General features: G+C 41.7%; 1 protein-coding gene and 2 pseudogenes across 1 annotated transcript; all 3 read right to left on the reverse strand.

Moving 5' to 3' along the window:
- Positions 1-413: 413 nt before the first annotated feature.
- Positions 414-1410, reverse strand: LOC128626027 (olfactory receptor 1J4-like; annotated as a pseudogene).
- A 9326-nt stretch (positions 1411-10736) lies between these two features.
- LOC119035012 (olfactory receptor 1J4-like) lies at positions 10737-11519 on the reverse strand (annotated as a pseudogene).
- A 1458-nt stretch (positions 11520-12977) lies between these two features.
- LOC119034518 (olfactory receptor 1J4-like) lies at positions 12978-13928 on the reverse strand. Its single transcript, XM_037125604.2, has one exon. The coding sequence runs from the start codon at positions 13923-13925 to the stop codon at positions 12978-12980; it is 948 nt and encodes a 315-aa protein (XP_036981499.2). The 5' UTR covers positions 13926-13928.
- Between the last annotated feature and the right edge of the window lie 2730 nt (positions 13929-16658).

A 16658-nucleotide genomic window follows, 5' to 3' on the forward strand; every position in this document is an offset into this window, starting at 1 on the left:
GTGAGAATAAGGCATCACTTCCCTTTTCCTCAGTGTTTACTTATTTTCTGAATCTTTGGATACATGGCAAGTAGTGTCAGAATCTTGAAGTCATACTGCTTTTAGTGACACACTAACTATAGCTTAAGACTTTGTTTTCAGCTTTTTCTTTTTATTGTGACAGTACATGGCCAAAAAACATGGGCTCTGCCTTCACAGTCCTCTGGGAGAAAGCTGCCCCCTAACTGTTGCTCTCATGCCAGACACATATCTTATAAGAGATGATGAAGAAGTGAAAAGTGTAATTAGGAATAAAGAATTATAAATAATCCTAGTAGCAAACCTGACCTCATTGACTTATTAACAAACTAATATGGGACAATAGAATGCATATCCTGTTAAAGCTGTAGGGAGATGTTGACCTTACACTAGTGTTAGGACATGTACCTCACTGTGCTCCTGACTGATATAAGAAGATTTAATGACTTTCACTTCAGTAAGTTAGCCCTGTAGACAATCTTTCTAAGGCTTGTTTTATATCTCTGTTCCTCGGCCTATAGATGAAGGGATTCAGCATGGGGGTAACTACTGTATACATGACTGCAGCAATTATGTCTTTGGAATCCCATTATGAGGACAGTAAGTAAACACCTCCAAAATTCCCATAGAATAAAGACACAACTAGGAGATGGGAGCCACAGGTAGAAAAAACTTTCAAGAGTTTCTTAGTGGAGGCAGCCTTCAGGATGATGGTCCCTATATGGATATATGAGACCAAAACAATAGCCAAAGGCAGGAAAGAAAGCATTCCTCCCTCTGTCAAGATGACCAGCTTATTGAGGGAGATGTCTGAGCAGCTGAGCTTCAGGAGCATATGAGGTCACAGAAGAAGTGGGTGATGACTTTGTTTGCACAGAAGGACAGTCAGACGATCAGGACTGTGTGCAAGAGGGCGTTGCCACAGGAGATAATCCAGGATCCAGCCACCAGCAGCACACACAACTCCTTCTTCACAATGGTGGTGTAGTGTAGAGGGTGACAGATGGCCACATACCTGTTATATGCCATTGTGGCAAGAAATAAATTTTCAAGACCACCAAAAACTAAGAAAAAATACAACTGAGAAATGCATCCCACATAGGAAATGGATTGTTGCCATGTGTGCATATTCATTAGCATCTTAGGAACAGTGACATATGACAGACAAATGTCAGAGAAGGCCAAGTGGCTGAGGAAGAAGTACATGGGCGTGTGCAGGCGGGAGTCCAGCCTGATCAGCAGGATGATGAGCAGGTTGCCCAACACTGTAGTCAGGTACATGCCCAGGAACAGGGTGAAGAACACACCCTCCTCTCCTGGCCTGTTGGGCAGCCCCAGGAGGAGGAACTCAGACATGCTTCTCTGGTTGTCTCTCCTCATGGTCCTCCTCTGTCTGCTGGGGATGAAAGGACAGTGAAAAATGGCAGAGTTTTTTTGAAGAGTGATTTTTGTCCTCCACAGTAAGGTTACTTATTTTCTCTTGAAAAAAGTAGTGCCTTCCATTATTATCATTGACTAGTGGGGCCGAAGCAAGCATCATACTCTCAATGCCCAGCATGATTTCTTTCACAAGAAACCAGACCAAATTCATTCTTTTTTTAAATTTTTTTTATTGAGCATGTAATTGTTTTTTAAATTTTTTTATTTTTATTTTTTATTGATTATGCTGTTACAGTTGTTCTATTCCCCCCTTCATTCCCCTCCACCCTACACCCCCATCCCCACCGTCACCCCCCCCTTTAGTTTATGACCATGTGTCTCAATTCCTTTAGATTCTATATTTCCCATGCTATTCTTGCCCCCCATCCATTTTCTATCTACTGTCTATGCTACTTATTTTCTGTACCTTCTCCCCCCTTCTCCTCCTCCCACTCCCCTGTTGCTAACCCTCCTTGAGATCTTCATCTCTATGTTTCCACTCCTGATCTAGCTGTCCTTTTAATTTGCTTTTGTTTTAGGTGTGGTTGTTAATAACTGTGAGTTTGTTGTCCTTTCACTGTTCATGTTTCTTTAACTTCTTTTTCTTAGATAAGTCCCTTTAACATTTCATATAATAAGGGCTTGGTGATGATGAACTCCTCGAATTTGATCTTATCTGAGAAGCACCTCATCTGTCCTTCCATTCTAAATGAAAGTTTTGCTGGATAGAGCAATCTTGGTTGTAGGTCTTTGGATTTCATGACTTGGAATATCTCTTTCCAGCCCCTTCTTGCCTGTAAGGTCTCTTTTGAGAAATCCGCTGACAGTCTGATGGGGACTCCTTTGTAGGTGACTGTCCCCTTAGCTCTTGCTGCTTCTAGGATTCTCTCCTTCATTTTAATCTTGGCTAATGTAATGATGATGTGCCTTGGTGTGTTCCTTCTTGGGTCCAAGTTCTTTGGGACTCTCTGAGCTTCCTGGATTTCCTGGAAGTCTATTTCCTTTGCCAGATTGGGGAAATTCTCCTTTATTATTTGTTCAAATAAGTTTTCCACTGGTGGCTGTGCCTTTCCCCCTTCTGGTACCCCTATAATTCGGATGTTGGAGCGTTTAAAGATGTCCTGGAGGTTCCTAAGACTCTCCTCATTTCTTTGAATTCTTGCTTCTTGACTCTTTTCTGTTTGGCCATTATTTGCTCTCTTCTGGTCCACTCCATTGATTTGAGTCCCAGTTTCCTTTTCATTGCTATTGGTGTCCTGTGCAATTCCATTCATTTCAATTAGTTTCGCCTTCATATATTTGTCTAATTTGTCGGTATAATCAACCAGTTCTGTGAGGATCCTGATGACCAGTGTTTTAAACTGTGCGTCTGAGAGTTTTGCTATTTCTTCATCGCTTAGATCTATGGGCTCTGGGGCTTTGAGATCTTGCGACATTTTTGGTCTGTTCGGGCCCTTTAAGTGTGAGAAGCGGGTGCCTTGGACTCCCAGGTCGCTGGGTTGTGACGCTGTATGTGGGGGCGTGGTCAGAGCGGGGAAATGGCGACCCCCTCTGCTGTTTCTCACAGCTGGGTGAGGATTAGCGTCTTCGGTGGTTCACCTGGGCTGGGCCACTCAGAGTCGCTGGGTTATGACGCTGCATGTGGAGGTGGGGTCAGAGCAGGGAAATGGCGCGCGCTCTCCACTGCCACTTGCCACAGGGACCGGCCAGGCCCTGGTCCATCCGCTCACTCCCTTGCCTGTCCACCTGCGCACAAATGCGCGACCACAGTCAACACGCAGCACCGCTCCCCTGCTGTCTCCCCCGCGGTCGCTCGCCTGGTGGCTCGCTGGGTCGCTCACTAGGTCCAACCCTGCATCTGGATTCCGCGCCTGAGTCCGGCTGACCCAGACCTGTGCAATCCCGCTTCACCAGCTGCTGGTTTCGCCCCTTACCGGTCAGTCTGAAGAATTTGTTGTTAACGGACTTCCGAAAAGTTCAATTTTCCGTGTTCTGGCTGTGTTTTCTGTTGCTAATATTTAGTTGTCTCTAAACTTGGTTGTGTGAGAAGGCAGGGCACATCCACCTATGCCTCCATCTTGGCGGAAGTCCCAAATTCATTCTTCTTACTGTTTTAATCAACCAAGTTCCTGGCACTATGCTAATCATTGGAGATGCAAGAAGAAATGGGACTAACAGGAGCTCTTCCCTTAGCTTGCCAGCTCTCTGGAAACACTGGCAGTAGTGACTAAAAGTAAGCAAGGCAGCCAGATTTCCTGTGCTGCTAATCTGGCCCCACCACTTTCTAGGTGGATGACTTGAGCAGCCGAATCTCTCATGACCTCACCTTGTAGGAATGTAATGTGACGATTCCAATACCACACATTTGTAGAATTAATTAGAGTATTCTAATTTAAGACACATCAATGTCTGAACAGTGCCCTATATAAAATAAACACAAAATTTTAGTAATTGTTTATATGACAGGATAACTATCCAAGTAAAACCAAGATCCAATGCAGGAATTTAATCAACATGAGATGTATGAGAGGTCAGCATGAAGGGTCAGCTGCTGCTGCCTTAACTAAGCTCTCACCCTCTGGGAAAGTTTCTAAGCTCATAGCTGTCATTGGGGTAAATCCCCTACCCTGGTGATAACATGTCAAGTTCATATTCATCTGTTTGCCAAAAAATGAACATTACTTCAGTTCATTCATCTCTCTCTGACTCTGCCTAGAGTAGGCTTAGAAATGAGTAATCCTAGACGTCAAGACACCTGAGATCTGCAATTGAGCACTGGGAACACTGAAGCATGGGAAGTGCCTGAAATAATTCAGTTACCTGCTTGACCATCACCCTTTCTCAGAACTGATCTTCACATTTATAATAATTGGCATTCAATGAATAGTATGTCAAGCAAATACATTTTTTGCATTATTACCTTATTAAATTTTTAGTAGTCCTAGGAGCTGTTATTAAAATTTCATTATATACATAATCAGGAGGAGCAAAGACCTTAGTAACTGCTATGGTCACAATTCTTTCCTGTGTCTTAAATTTATTGGAATTCTTGCTCCTCTGATCCTACAGTTTCTCCCTCTCTTTAAATATACAAAAGATCCAGGGCCTTAAGAAATATCATTTCAGGATTTAAGGGAGTCCTTCTGCTCCAGTGATGGTCGCCACTCATGTTCCTGCAGCCCTTTAGTTTGCAAGTGGTTGCATGTACCTTCACTTTCAATCAACTGACAGAGTTTGTTCCATGTCTGAGAAACAGAGAAGACATTGATTCTTTTTCTTTCATTTACTATCAGGAGTAGTGAAATAGCTTACAGAATTCCACATACACATCACATAGTGGAGCTTGGACTCAAAGGTGGATTTTCTCATCCTCTGTCATTAGGAAGAGAATCCACCCATTTCTTCCCATGGGAGGAAAAACATTAAGTGAAAGTTAAATATTAAAATGTCCACATGCTTGTGAGAGGAACTTTATATGGATTGTGAGTAGCTGACCAGGTAAGTGCACCAGGCAATAACTGGGATCTTCAGCATGTCCTGGACAAACCCAATTTGAAGGGAAGGGAACAGTGCAGAGGTGCTGCCAGATTCTTTCAGTGCCACAAGTGAAAGAGGAGACTAGGGACACACTGTGTCATGAAGAAGAGAACCTGCTACCAGGAGGTTGGGGAGAGAGTCTTTGGATGGGCCTGATTTTCCTATCTTTGTACCAAGTCTCATCTCATGAGAAGTCAGGAAATGGACAGTCAGCTGGCTTGACCTCTACAAGGCTACAGTTTCCTAAGTGCTGGCAGTGTGCCCTGAACTACCTAGAAGAATTCTATAGCGATTAAAATTATTCCCATTTGACAGTGGAGGCTGATGGGCAACACAGGCAAAAGCCAAAGCCACAAACCTTTTAAGTGGGAATAAATGCCAAGAGTTTATGTAGACACCTGCAACCTCAGAAATGAGCATCTAGTATCTATACCATGTAACAAAATTGCAGAAGAGTGTCAAAACCACTGGGCTTCCGGGGGCCCTCCTGTGTTATTCAAATCACTGAAAAATGGCCCTCAAAAGATTTTCAAAATGGGATTTTTGGAGCTGCCTGTGGATTCAGGTCTGTAGCAAGTACAGAGTCCAAATGTATCAAAAAGGTGTTTTTTCTGCCCTTTGTGTTTGTATCTAGGTTTTAAGTCTCTATCCTACACATCTTCTGTGTGAATCAAGTCAAGGTGTGAGTTTGTTACACACAAAAGCACTCCCACACTTTCACAGCCACACACTTACCAAAGGAGACGTACAGACTTCTCTCTCTAGTTTATACCCAGGGTAGTTAAATACATTCACAGTGTGGGTCAGCGTCACAGAAACCTGCGCAAAACTCACACACCAGACATTCTCACACGTGTAACACAGTGCACAGAGAACTATCAAGCATCCTCCACCACACACATTGTAATCACCAGCAGACACACATATTCAAATCACAAGTGACGCACAAGGTCTCACAGACAGCACATGAACAACAAAACACAAGTATAATGAAGGCTCACATCACTGAGGAAGTTTCCAGCCTCCCCTGATTTACATAGGTCCTGGGTGGAGGCATTAAGTGTGTGAATCAGCAACATACACACACACAAAGTCATACAATGCACACACACAAAACTGTGCCTATTTCTGGGCCCCTTCTGATGTATACCAGTGCTATGATTCTGATACCTTGTGCTTCGTATTGTTACCTGGATCCTCACTTTCTGTGCAGCAGACTTGGGATTAAAGGAGAGAGAGCAGACCACAGTGGCCCAAGGACTGCTGCTGATTTTCATGTCTGTTTGTCATCTTCAAAATGACCGGCAGAAGATCTCCTTTTACACCCAGAGACCCCAGAGGGAAACATCCCCAGGTCCCTGACTAGAGCAGCAGTCCACTTGGGATATTGGCCAACTCCTCCCGGGCCCTTGGGAAGAAGACTATTTGGGGTCCAGAGGGGTTGAGCTGCAACTGGAGTCACAAGAAAGAATGTTTTTAATGTCAGTGGTGCCTCAGGGTTCTTGTCTCCAGATGGCAAGGGGGAGGGGCCCAGGCGCCTGTGGCATCTTGTCATGATTCAGCATCTCTGCACAGCAGCACATGGCCCAGGCAGTGTGTGGGCTTCAGCAGACTCCCACAACATGACACAGACCTCCCCTGGAACACAAAGCTCCTTCGAAGGGGCTGCTCTATCTACTCATCTATAGGGGCCTGGAGGGTAGGGTGTGTTCCTTGTCTTGGGGTAAGGTGATTGAGTCTATGTGCCTGGGGCTCCCCCAACCCTGTACTAAGGCAGCACACCTGAGTGATTGATCAAAGTTCTCTGAGAGTCAGGTTCTTCAAAGTGGAGACAATAATAGTAGCATCTATGCGAGGTTGAGGAATGGTAAATGAGCATGTAGTGAAAGAATACTAAGTGTTGAGGGTCCTTGTCAATGTCTGTGTATCCCTAGGGATCAGCTATTGCTTGAATAGGCATTTGTAATGTAGAAGGAATTCATTTGTTCATTCATTCACTCATTCCCTTAAATAATTAGTAAAGTTGTCACAAAAGTAAAACAGTAATATATACTCTGAACACATAGCGTGGAATAACATAGAAATTCTTCTTAAAGAACACATGTGAGTATATAGGGGAGTCACAGAGAATTTAGGCAAAACAATTGATGGGTAAAATGGCCAAAGTTGTTGGGATATAATAAAAATCAGATTTTGAGCTAGGGAAAATCCTAAATGTCCATCAACAGATGAATGGGCACCATAATGGTGGTATATCTATGCAGTGGAGTGGTACTTGACAATAAAAAGAAGGAACTAATGAGCACCAGAATGTAATGTATATTGATACATATTACAACATAGGTGAATCTCAAATGCTTATGCCCAGTGAAAGAAGACAACAGTAAGAGAATATATTATGTATGATTCCAGTTAGAGAAAATTCAGGAAGATGCAACCTATTCAATGTAAACAGAGCAGATCATTAACTCCCCTGGGTGGCAGCTGGGAGCAGCAAAGAGGAAGCAGGCATAGGCATGAGGAAACTACATGATCCCAACAGCTTGTAGTGATGGTTTCATGGGTCTGTACCTACGCCCAAACTGATCAACTTGTATACTTCAAGTATATGAAATCCAGCAAAATAAAAACAAAGACACTGAAATAGAGAACAGGGGAATAGCTACTAGAGGGGAGAGGGGAGGGAATTTAAGAGGAACAAGTATAAAGGACACAGGGACAATAAGTAAAGGGGGTGGAAATGGGAAGGATGTGGGGAGCACTGGGCGGGGTGGGCTGGGATGGGAGAAATAGACAGAAAACTGTACTTGAAAAATAGATAAATAAAAAAATTTTAAAAAAAGAATATATATATATATATGAAATCCATTGCATGCCATGTATACCTCAAAAAAGCTGGGTGTTTGTTAAAGAAACTGTAACAAAATTAAGTATACTCGTGTTATTCCTCTGTCAAATACTTTCCAGTGGGTTCCCAAATTACACTGAATACCAAAAAATCTATTATGATGGTCAGTTTTATGTGTTAACTTGGCTCAACTATGGTACTTGGTTAATTGGGTCAAACATTATTTCAGATGTTTCTTCGATGGTTTTTTTCATTTTGGATGGGATTAACATTGCAATGAGCAGACTCCAAGTAAAGCAGACATCCCTCCATAATGTAGGAGGACCTCATCCACTCAGTGAGGGCAATAGGAAAGAGACTGACTCCCCCCAATGAAGAGACAAAGTTGTCAGCAGATGCCTTTAGTCTCAAATTGCAACTTTTCCCCACCTTTGAATTTTACTCCGTTCTACCGGTGGAGTTTGGACTAAAGGCCTCTACAACTGCATGAACCAATTCCTTAAATTAAATCTCTCTTCCTACTCTCTCTCTCTCTCTCTCTCTCTCTCTCTCTCTCTCTCTCTCACACACACACACACACACACACACACACACACACACACACACACTATCAGTTCTATTTCTCTGGAGACCCTGGACTAATACACCTGTTGATACTGTGACTGTTAAGTTCCCTACAGAACTGGTCTGCTGATATCTCTAAACTTAGCACCTCCCGTCCCTCCCTGAGCCTGCCCTGTCCATCTCCAGAGGCCCCCTCAGTGTTCCCACAATGGACCAGGCACCATCTCACCTCAGAGCATCTAATTGCTGATTTTCATGTTTGGTATGCTCATCTCCAGACATCTCTAAGGCTTTCTGTCCTGTCCTCATTAAGGTCTTTGTTTGGATGTTACCTTTCCAGTGAGATCTACCTGGGCCACACATGTAAATGATCAACAGCCCCAGCACTCTTGCTTCCCTCCTTTTTCTCAATTACACTTGACATTCGATGTTATAGTAGTTTCAGATATACAGCTTAGTGGTTGGGCAATTATATAACTTACAAAGTGATCCCCCTCATAAGTCTGGTACCTATTGACACCATTCACAGCCATTACAATATTATTGACTGTACTTCCTATGCTGTACTTTACATCTTCGTGACTATTTTGTAATTGACAATTAGTACTTTTTAAGCTCTTCCCCTTTTCCACCCATTCTCCTAACACCCCTCTCATGTGGTAGTCATCATTTTGTTCTCTGTATCTGTGAGTATGCTTCTGTTTTTTTTGTTGTTGTTAGTTCATTTTGGTTTGTAGATTCCACGTGTAAGTGAAGTTATATGTTCCTTGTCTGACTGTCTTACTTCACTTAGCCTAATACCCTCTGGGTCCATCCATGATGTCACAAAGGGTAAGATGTTGTGCTTTGTGATGGCCATCTTGCTCCCCCTTTTTACATTGCCTCTATTCATAGCAGTTTTTACCTACAAGTGAAACTTACAGTTTATTTCTGACCCCAAACCCATCTTGTGTAGTGCTTACATTCCACTAAAGAAACAATGACAGTGAAGGAAATTAGTAAAGTCCATGGCGTGTTAGAAGATTAGATACTGCTATGAAGACAAAGGAGCCTGATGAGTGGAGGCAGGAGGGCTGGGGTGTAAGTCCTACATGAGGTTGGGTTTCAGGGTCTTTTTAAAAATCTGTATTCATAGAACTAAGATCTCTTGGCACAAGGGTAGCCATGCAACACATATTTTTATATGCATGGATTAGGAACTCATGCATTTAGTTTTCCCTATTAGATGTGGGAGCCCTCACCCTGGCCAGTATGGCTAAGTGGGTTGGGCATTGTCCTGAAAAACGAGGGGTTGCCAGTTCAATTCCTGGTCAGGGCACATGCCTGGGTTAAAGGTTTGGTCACTGGTCAGGATGCATAGGAGAGGCAACCAGTCAGTGTTTCTCACACCGATGTTTCTCCATCTCTTTCTCCCTCCCTTCCTCTCTCTCTAAAATTAAATAAATAAAATTACCCTTTATAAAAGGAATCAGAAATGGGAGCTCTCAGTTTGGAAACAAGACAGTAATCATTGTTTCAGACTAATATTAATCAGAGAGACATAGCCTGATCTCACCACAAAAATCCAACTTAAAGGCAAAAATTACAGTTTCCTACAGAGTGCTCCCCTGTTATGCTTTTGTCATAGACACAATCACATTAAATTTATTTAGATTTTAGGAAACCATCAAAAGCATGTTATTAACTATCTACTACATTAAAATGGTAAATGGACTAGACTTTATTAAACTAAACATTAGAAACTTGGATGGATATTTGCAGTTCTGGGAAACAATAGATAAGAAAGGGGAAACAAGTGATATATATCTCATTTTCTTCAACACACAGAAAGTGAGTTATGATTAAAGTTATATTTTTTTTCCTGAGGAGGGTTTTTTCTTACCTATCAAAACAATATTGCACAAAACTTAAACTGGCTTTGCTTCAAGGGCAGTTTAAATTCACTTCATTATAGACAAAGTGAGATATTGTGACACACTTGGGAATTCTTCCCTCTGCCACCTAGCAGTCAGAAACTCAGCCAGTTTTCATACCTGGAATCTTAGCCTAAAGCTAGAGTGGTTTTATCTTCCTGAAGGAAGCATAAGATGCAGGTGCCACTTGCCTTTGGAGAAAAGTGGTTTCTGTACTTTGTGATCTCAGCCCATCCTTCATCTCTTTTCAGCAACAGAACACAACAGTGTGAGCTATTTAGGGTGATCAAGCCATGCCTGACTAATAAAGAGTTTGAAGTCTACAAGTTGCATGTGTGTTGTGGGAAATGCCATATTTTGGATTATGGAAGAATAAAAGGAAACAAATATGAGTAAAGTAAAAGGGCGTACATCCAGTAAGGACAGTTGGGAGGATGTTAGAGACACGGGTGGTCAACAGGCCATTTTTCAGGATGTCTGACAAGGTTCACAGTGTGAAATAAGAACACAATTAGGTGATTTGAACTTGGCAAAAATGATCCTTTTTCTGAAAATAGTCGCAGAACCAACTTCATGTCACTGTTTCTCAGGCTGTAGATGAAGGGGTTTAACATGGGGGTGACTACTGTGTACATCAGAGGTACAACCATGTCCTAGTCAGTGGAGTTGCTTCATGAGGAGGAAAAGTACAGAACCGAAATTGTCCCATAGAAGAGAGACACCACAGCCAGGTGGGAGCCACATGTGGACAAGACTTTTCAGTCTGTTTGGTAGAAGGACCCTGAAGATAAAGGCTCCAATGTGGCCACAACAAACCAGGTTGCCACTCAATGGAAAAATGAAAATCATAGCCTCTAGAGTGAATATGACCAGCTCACAGGACAGCTTAAGTGGAATAGAGAGATGACAGAAAAAGTGGGGAATGATGTTGTCAGCACAGAATTACACCTGGGCAAGGAGGGGGTGTGCAACAGGGCACTGCCACAGGAGGTAATCCAGGAACCAGCCACCAGCAGTGCACATAGCCTCTTGCTCATGATACTGGTGTAGTGTAGAGGGTGACAGATGGCCACGTACCTGTCATATGCCATGATTGCCAGAAGAGAATTATCAAGACAACCAAAAAATAAATAAAAATACAGCTGAGAAATAAAGCATGGATAGAAAATGAAGAAGTGATGAGTATGCATGGTCATCAGCATTTTAGGGACATTGACAGAGGAGAAAAGATGTCAGAGGTATCCTCAGTGTTTATTTATTTGCTGAGTGTTTGGACACATGGGAAGTAGTTCAGAATCTTTAACTCCTACATGACACTGTTAATCACACACTAGCTAAAGCTTAAGATTTAGTTTCTAGTTTCTTGTTTTCTTTTTTTATTGTGAGAGTATATAGACAAAATTCTGGGTTCAAGAATTACTAGGGTACTTAGATTATTTCCCTCTTTAGTCTAATTATAGTAATAATTAAAGATATAGTTAGGTTCTTTTGTCTTCTTCATTCTATTTTGCTTCATGCACCACCTCTTCTATTTATTTTCCAAGGGTCATAACCACACTAATGATTATATTCCTCTGACATCACCATTGTCCACTTTCTCTGGGTGAACCACCTCACTAGTTTCTAATTTATACTTCGTCTGTAATTTTTTGCTCAAGTGAGCAGAAATATGTATATTTTATTTTTTCTTAATTTTTACAAAAATTTCTTTGCTCTGAGTTCCATTTGCCACATTGCTTGTACCCATTTAACAATATATCCAGATGGTTTTCCATATTGATTCATAAATATCTATGTTTTTAGTTTTTCACAGTTACAAATTACTCAGTTCATTGATGCTCTCTTTTCTTCAGGGGTCCTAAAATGAGGTATCGGTGATGAGTCTTTTAAATGCCACTGAATTGTGTATAATAGAAGACTAAAGTGGTCAATGTCATGTTTTGTATGTTAAACTTTACTTAAAAACTAAAAGGGAAGTAAGAAGTAATCTCTGCATACAGCACAGAGACAATTTTAAAACAATAACAATGTATGATTAATAAGTTAGTACAGGGGTAACAGAATATCAAAATATAGATAATTAATCAAAAGGGAGCAAAACTATAGTAATAACTATATCTATATCTATATATGCCTCTATGTCTATAGATATACAGTATCAATATTAATATGAGAAATACATGAGGTATTAATACAGGATGCATTGCTAAAAATATCTTCTAATTTTATATGAAGTAGTGTGCTTTAAGTGCATTTTTAAAAAGTCTGTCTCTCTTTGACTTAAAGTTTTGCTTTGTAGCACATGTGAATTTTCATAGTAAAATTATTCTGATCATGGGTATTGCAGTCAGCCAGCATGGTGTCATTGAATGTGAGTTGGGAAGACATGTGCACAATGAACCTGAAACTGACAAAAGTCAGCATAAATTCAGTTAAAAAAAAAGGTAAGTTTATTAGTAGCAGATGATGTTGCTAAATCAGTATGTCTTTATAAAACAGTACAAAAAGACATATGCAAAAACTTACATATCTCAGTGTAGAAAACGACAAATTCATAGTTAAAATTGTGCAACAGAGTTTGCAAAAGATTTTGCAGATACCTTATAAAAGATGATGAACAAGTGAAAATATTATTTAGGAATAAAGAATTATAAACAATCCAAGTAGTGAATCTGACCTCACTGACATATTAACTTCTTTAACCCTAATGACAAACATTCTAAGGCCTGCTTTATATCTCTGTTCCTCAGGCTGTAGATGAAGGGGTTCAGCATGGGGGTAACTATTGTATACATGACTGAAGCAATTATATCTTTGGAATCCCATGATGAGGACAATAAGTAAACACCTACAAGTGTCCCATAGAATAAAGACACCACAAGGAGATGGGAGCCACAGGTAGAAAAAACTTTCAAGAGTCTCTTAGTAGAGGGAGCCTTCAGGATGATGGTTCCAATATGGATATATGAGCCCAAAACAATAGCCAAAGGCAGGAAAGAAAGCATTCCTCCCTCTGTCAAGATGACCAGCTCATTGAGGGAGACGTCTGAGCAGCTGAGCTTCAAGAGCACACTGAGTTCACAGAAGAAGTGGGTGATGACATTATTGGCACAGAAGGATAGTTGGACCAAGAGGATGGTGTGTAAGAGGGCATTGCCACAGGAGATAATCCAGGATCCAGCCACCATCAGCACACACAACTCCTCCCTCATAATGATGCTATGGTGTAGTGGGTGACAGATGGCCATGTATCTGTCATATGCCATGACGGCCAGAAGGAAATTGTCAAGACCACCAAAAACTAAGAAAAAATACAACTGAGAAATGCATCCCACATAGGGAATGGATTGCTGTTGTGTGTGCATATTCATGAGCATCTTAGGAACAGTGACAGATGACAGAGAAATATCAGAGAAGGCCAAGTGGCTGAGGAAGAAGTACATGGGAGTGTGCAGGTGAGAGTCCAGCCTGATGAGCAGGATAATGAGCAGGTTGCCCAGCACTGTGATCAGGTACATACACAGGAATAGGGCAAAGAACACTTCCTGCTGCCCTGAAGGGATGGGGATCCCCAGAAGGAGGAACTCGGACAGGCTGCTCTGGTTCCCAGGCCTCATGCTGCTCATCTCTCTACTGGACATTAGGAAGGTTTGGGCCTCTCAGAATTCTGGAAATAAAACCAAGATCATCACATCTCATACTGTAATTTTCTGGGAAAACCATGAAATTTTATCTATCTATAACCTTATGAATTTTTGTACTAGTAAATGTATACATCTCTGCTGTAACCCATCTGGTTCCAGGAAAACACTGAACCCAAAAAGCAGCCAAAAAGACCTCATTACACAGAAGCAGGAGGTGTTTACCATTTCATTCAGTCATTACTTATTGAACACCATCTGTGTCAGGACCTCTACTAAGGAGTCAGATGCTACAGTGAACAAGAAAAGCAAGGTGCCCATTTCTAGGAGTTTACAGCTCAATGAGCAAGGAGGGACAATTTGTACACTAGTCCAGTGAATACACAATTCACTGCAGCAGAATTGGAAGATGAGCCCTGAAAACTGGGATCAATTGTGTCTGCCTTAAGTAAATATGAGACTCCAGTGCTGAGAAGATACTGGAACAATATGACACTCTGCCTATGAACTTGCCAAGTCCCATTGCCCTGCAGCTGTAAAGCAGGGACACTCTAGGAACTGGTGGCCTTTTAAAGCCACTTGATGCCACAATAGCTCTGAAACCAGAAAAGTCCACAAACTGCCTTTTATAACAGTGCTGAACGTCTCGGTGAACATCCAAGTACTGGACTTAGGACTTTACCACTGTTCCCTAGTTATATCCACTCATCAGCTTTACATTCCCAGATAATACAACCACTTCACAGCTGCAGTAAAAATTTGTGGTCTTTCACCTATTTCAGCTTTTAAGAAATAGAAACATAAGTGATACAACCTCTGTGGGCAATGAGCAGTACAGTGGCGGCCAGAATGTTACATAGTCGTGTGTATTTGTGTTTATATTACATGTGATATATAACACAGAAATGATATACATGTGTTAATGTGTTCTATATATCACAGTTAACAGGTATTAGCTGCTTCAAGGAGTTCAGTGTAATACAACCGTTTAATCAGCACCCATGGTCTAAACCATTTCACATGGAAACTTCCGATTAGTTGGCTGTGGAGCAAAGCATGATATATTATTTTACAGCTGTCAGGAGTCAAATTTGTACAAAATTTTTTCAATCTTCTTACTATTTTGTTCCTTCACATTTGTTCCAAGTGAGAAAAATTCTCCAATACATACAAATTTTTATACAATAAGCAATTACTGCAGGCCTCTCTAAGATACACAGTGATGTGTAATTCTTTCCATTTTATAGATGTAAACTGAGGCCAAGGATTTACATAACATTCCACGGTCACCACTATTTGAAGGTCATTCTGCCAAATAACTTCTCACAGCTGGATGCCTGGATTTTATTTTCCCTGGGATGTTTAGTAAAAATAAAGAGTTGCAAATTCTGAGTGACTCAGTGACTACACTCAGGTACATGAATATGACACTGGGTCTGTTTCCAGACACAGGACGTGTTTTGGAGTTGGGTTCTCTCAGCTAATGGTGCCCCAGAATGAGGACACTTAAGAAAAATTGAGGTCGTTGATGCACATCACACACACACAGTGCTGATTTGTGAATATTACTTACCTGTTACCAAGTTGCCACCCTAAGGGAAGGAGAGCTCATAAACATACATGCATATACAGAGAGATGATCAGAAACACACAAATGAGACATACACAACACACATTGATGGACCAGTCACCTGCAAACACACTCACAATGCACATCAACACACCTGACTCATGACACACCCAGTAAACAGCTCACCACATACACACTAACACTACACATATGTCACCAAAAACACAGAAGGCCACCGGAAAAAATCTCACAAGAAACACACATGAACAGCATATATGCACACCCAGGCATACACTCACCACACAAGCAGCACACACCCTCCTATTAAAAATGAAGGCATGCTTCTGCCCTTCTCACACATCCCCTTCCTGGGGGAAGGCCTTCAGCCTGGGGCAGGTTAGCCTATTCAGTCACAGGTGCACTCATTAAACCACCACAACATGGTGCACACATGGTAAACAACAATGCCATGTACATGGTCACACAATAGGCCAATATACAGAGAAAACCAAACAGTATAGCTTCCTGCTCTCACACACCAGTGTGTCACCCACAACACAGCTCACACGTGCACCAGCACATGCTGCTGAGCAGAGGTGTGACCCTTCTCTGACCTGAACTTGGCTTCTCTGAGGTCAGGCATCTTCTTGTCCAGCACCAGAGCCTACAAGTTCACCTCTGATGCTCAGCTGTCATGCAAGAAATTCCATGAATCATGAGTCCCTAATCACAAGCAAGAGGCTGATAACTTGGTATCCATGTGATAAAATGTGGCCAGGTTAGGTCTGCCTCAGGGAGAATCAGGCTGAGTCAGATACCTGTGTACACACGTGTGCACACAAATGCAACTATCAATCAGAATGTACACAAGCATATACAGTACCTGAAGACTCGCAGAGACAGACGCATAGTCATGAACTTAGAGTCTCATCCATGAATCAACCATCACACAGGCAGATCTGTGTCCATCAGTGTGGAAATCCAGCCTCTCTGACCTGTGCTCATCTTTGGTGAGATTAGACACCTTCTACCCTAGACTGTTGCCCCGCTCCTCAAGTTCTCTTCAGGAGTCCTAACATGGACACAAATAGAAGAAACATCTGGTGCTTGGCACTTCTGCAGACTTTCATTTTGTTTAAGCAGCTCCA

Source organism: Artibeus jamaicensis, unplaced genomic scaffold (genome assembly GCF_021234435.1).
Source record: "Artibeus jamaicensis isolate MK-2021 breed Jamaican fruit bat unplaced genomic scaffold, CSHL_Jam_final scaffold_1964, whole genome shotgun sequence".
NCBI classification, from domain to species: domain Eukaryota; kingdom Metazoa; phylum Chordata; class Mammalia; order Chiroptera; family Phyllostomidae; genus Artibeus; species Artibeus jamaicensis.

Bases quoted from the DNA above. Each gene is read 5' to 3' on its own strand.
- LOC119034518 (XM_037125604.2), bottom strand. From the start codon at position 13,925: ATGAGCAGCATGAGGCCTGGGAACCAGAGCAGCCTGTCCGAGTTCCTC.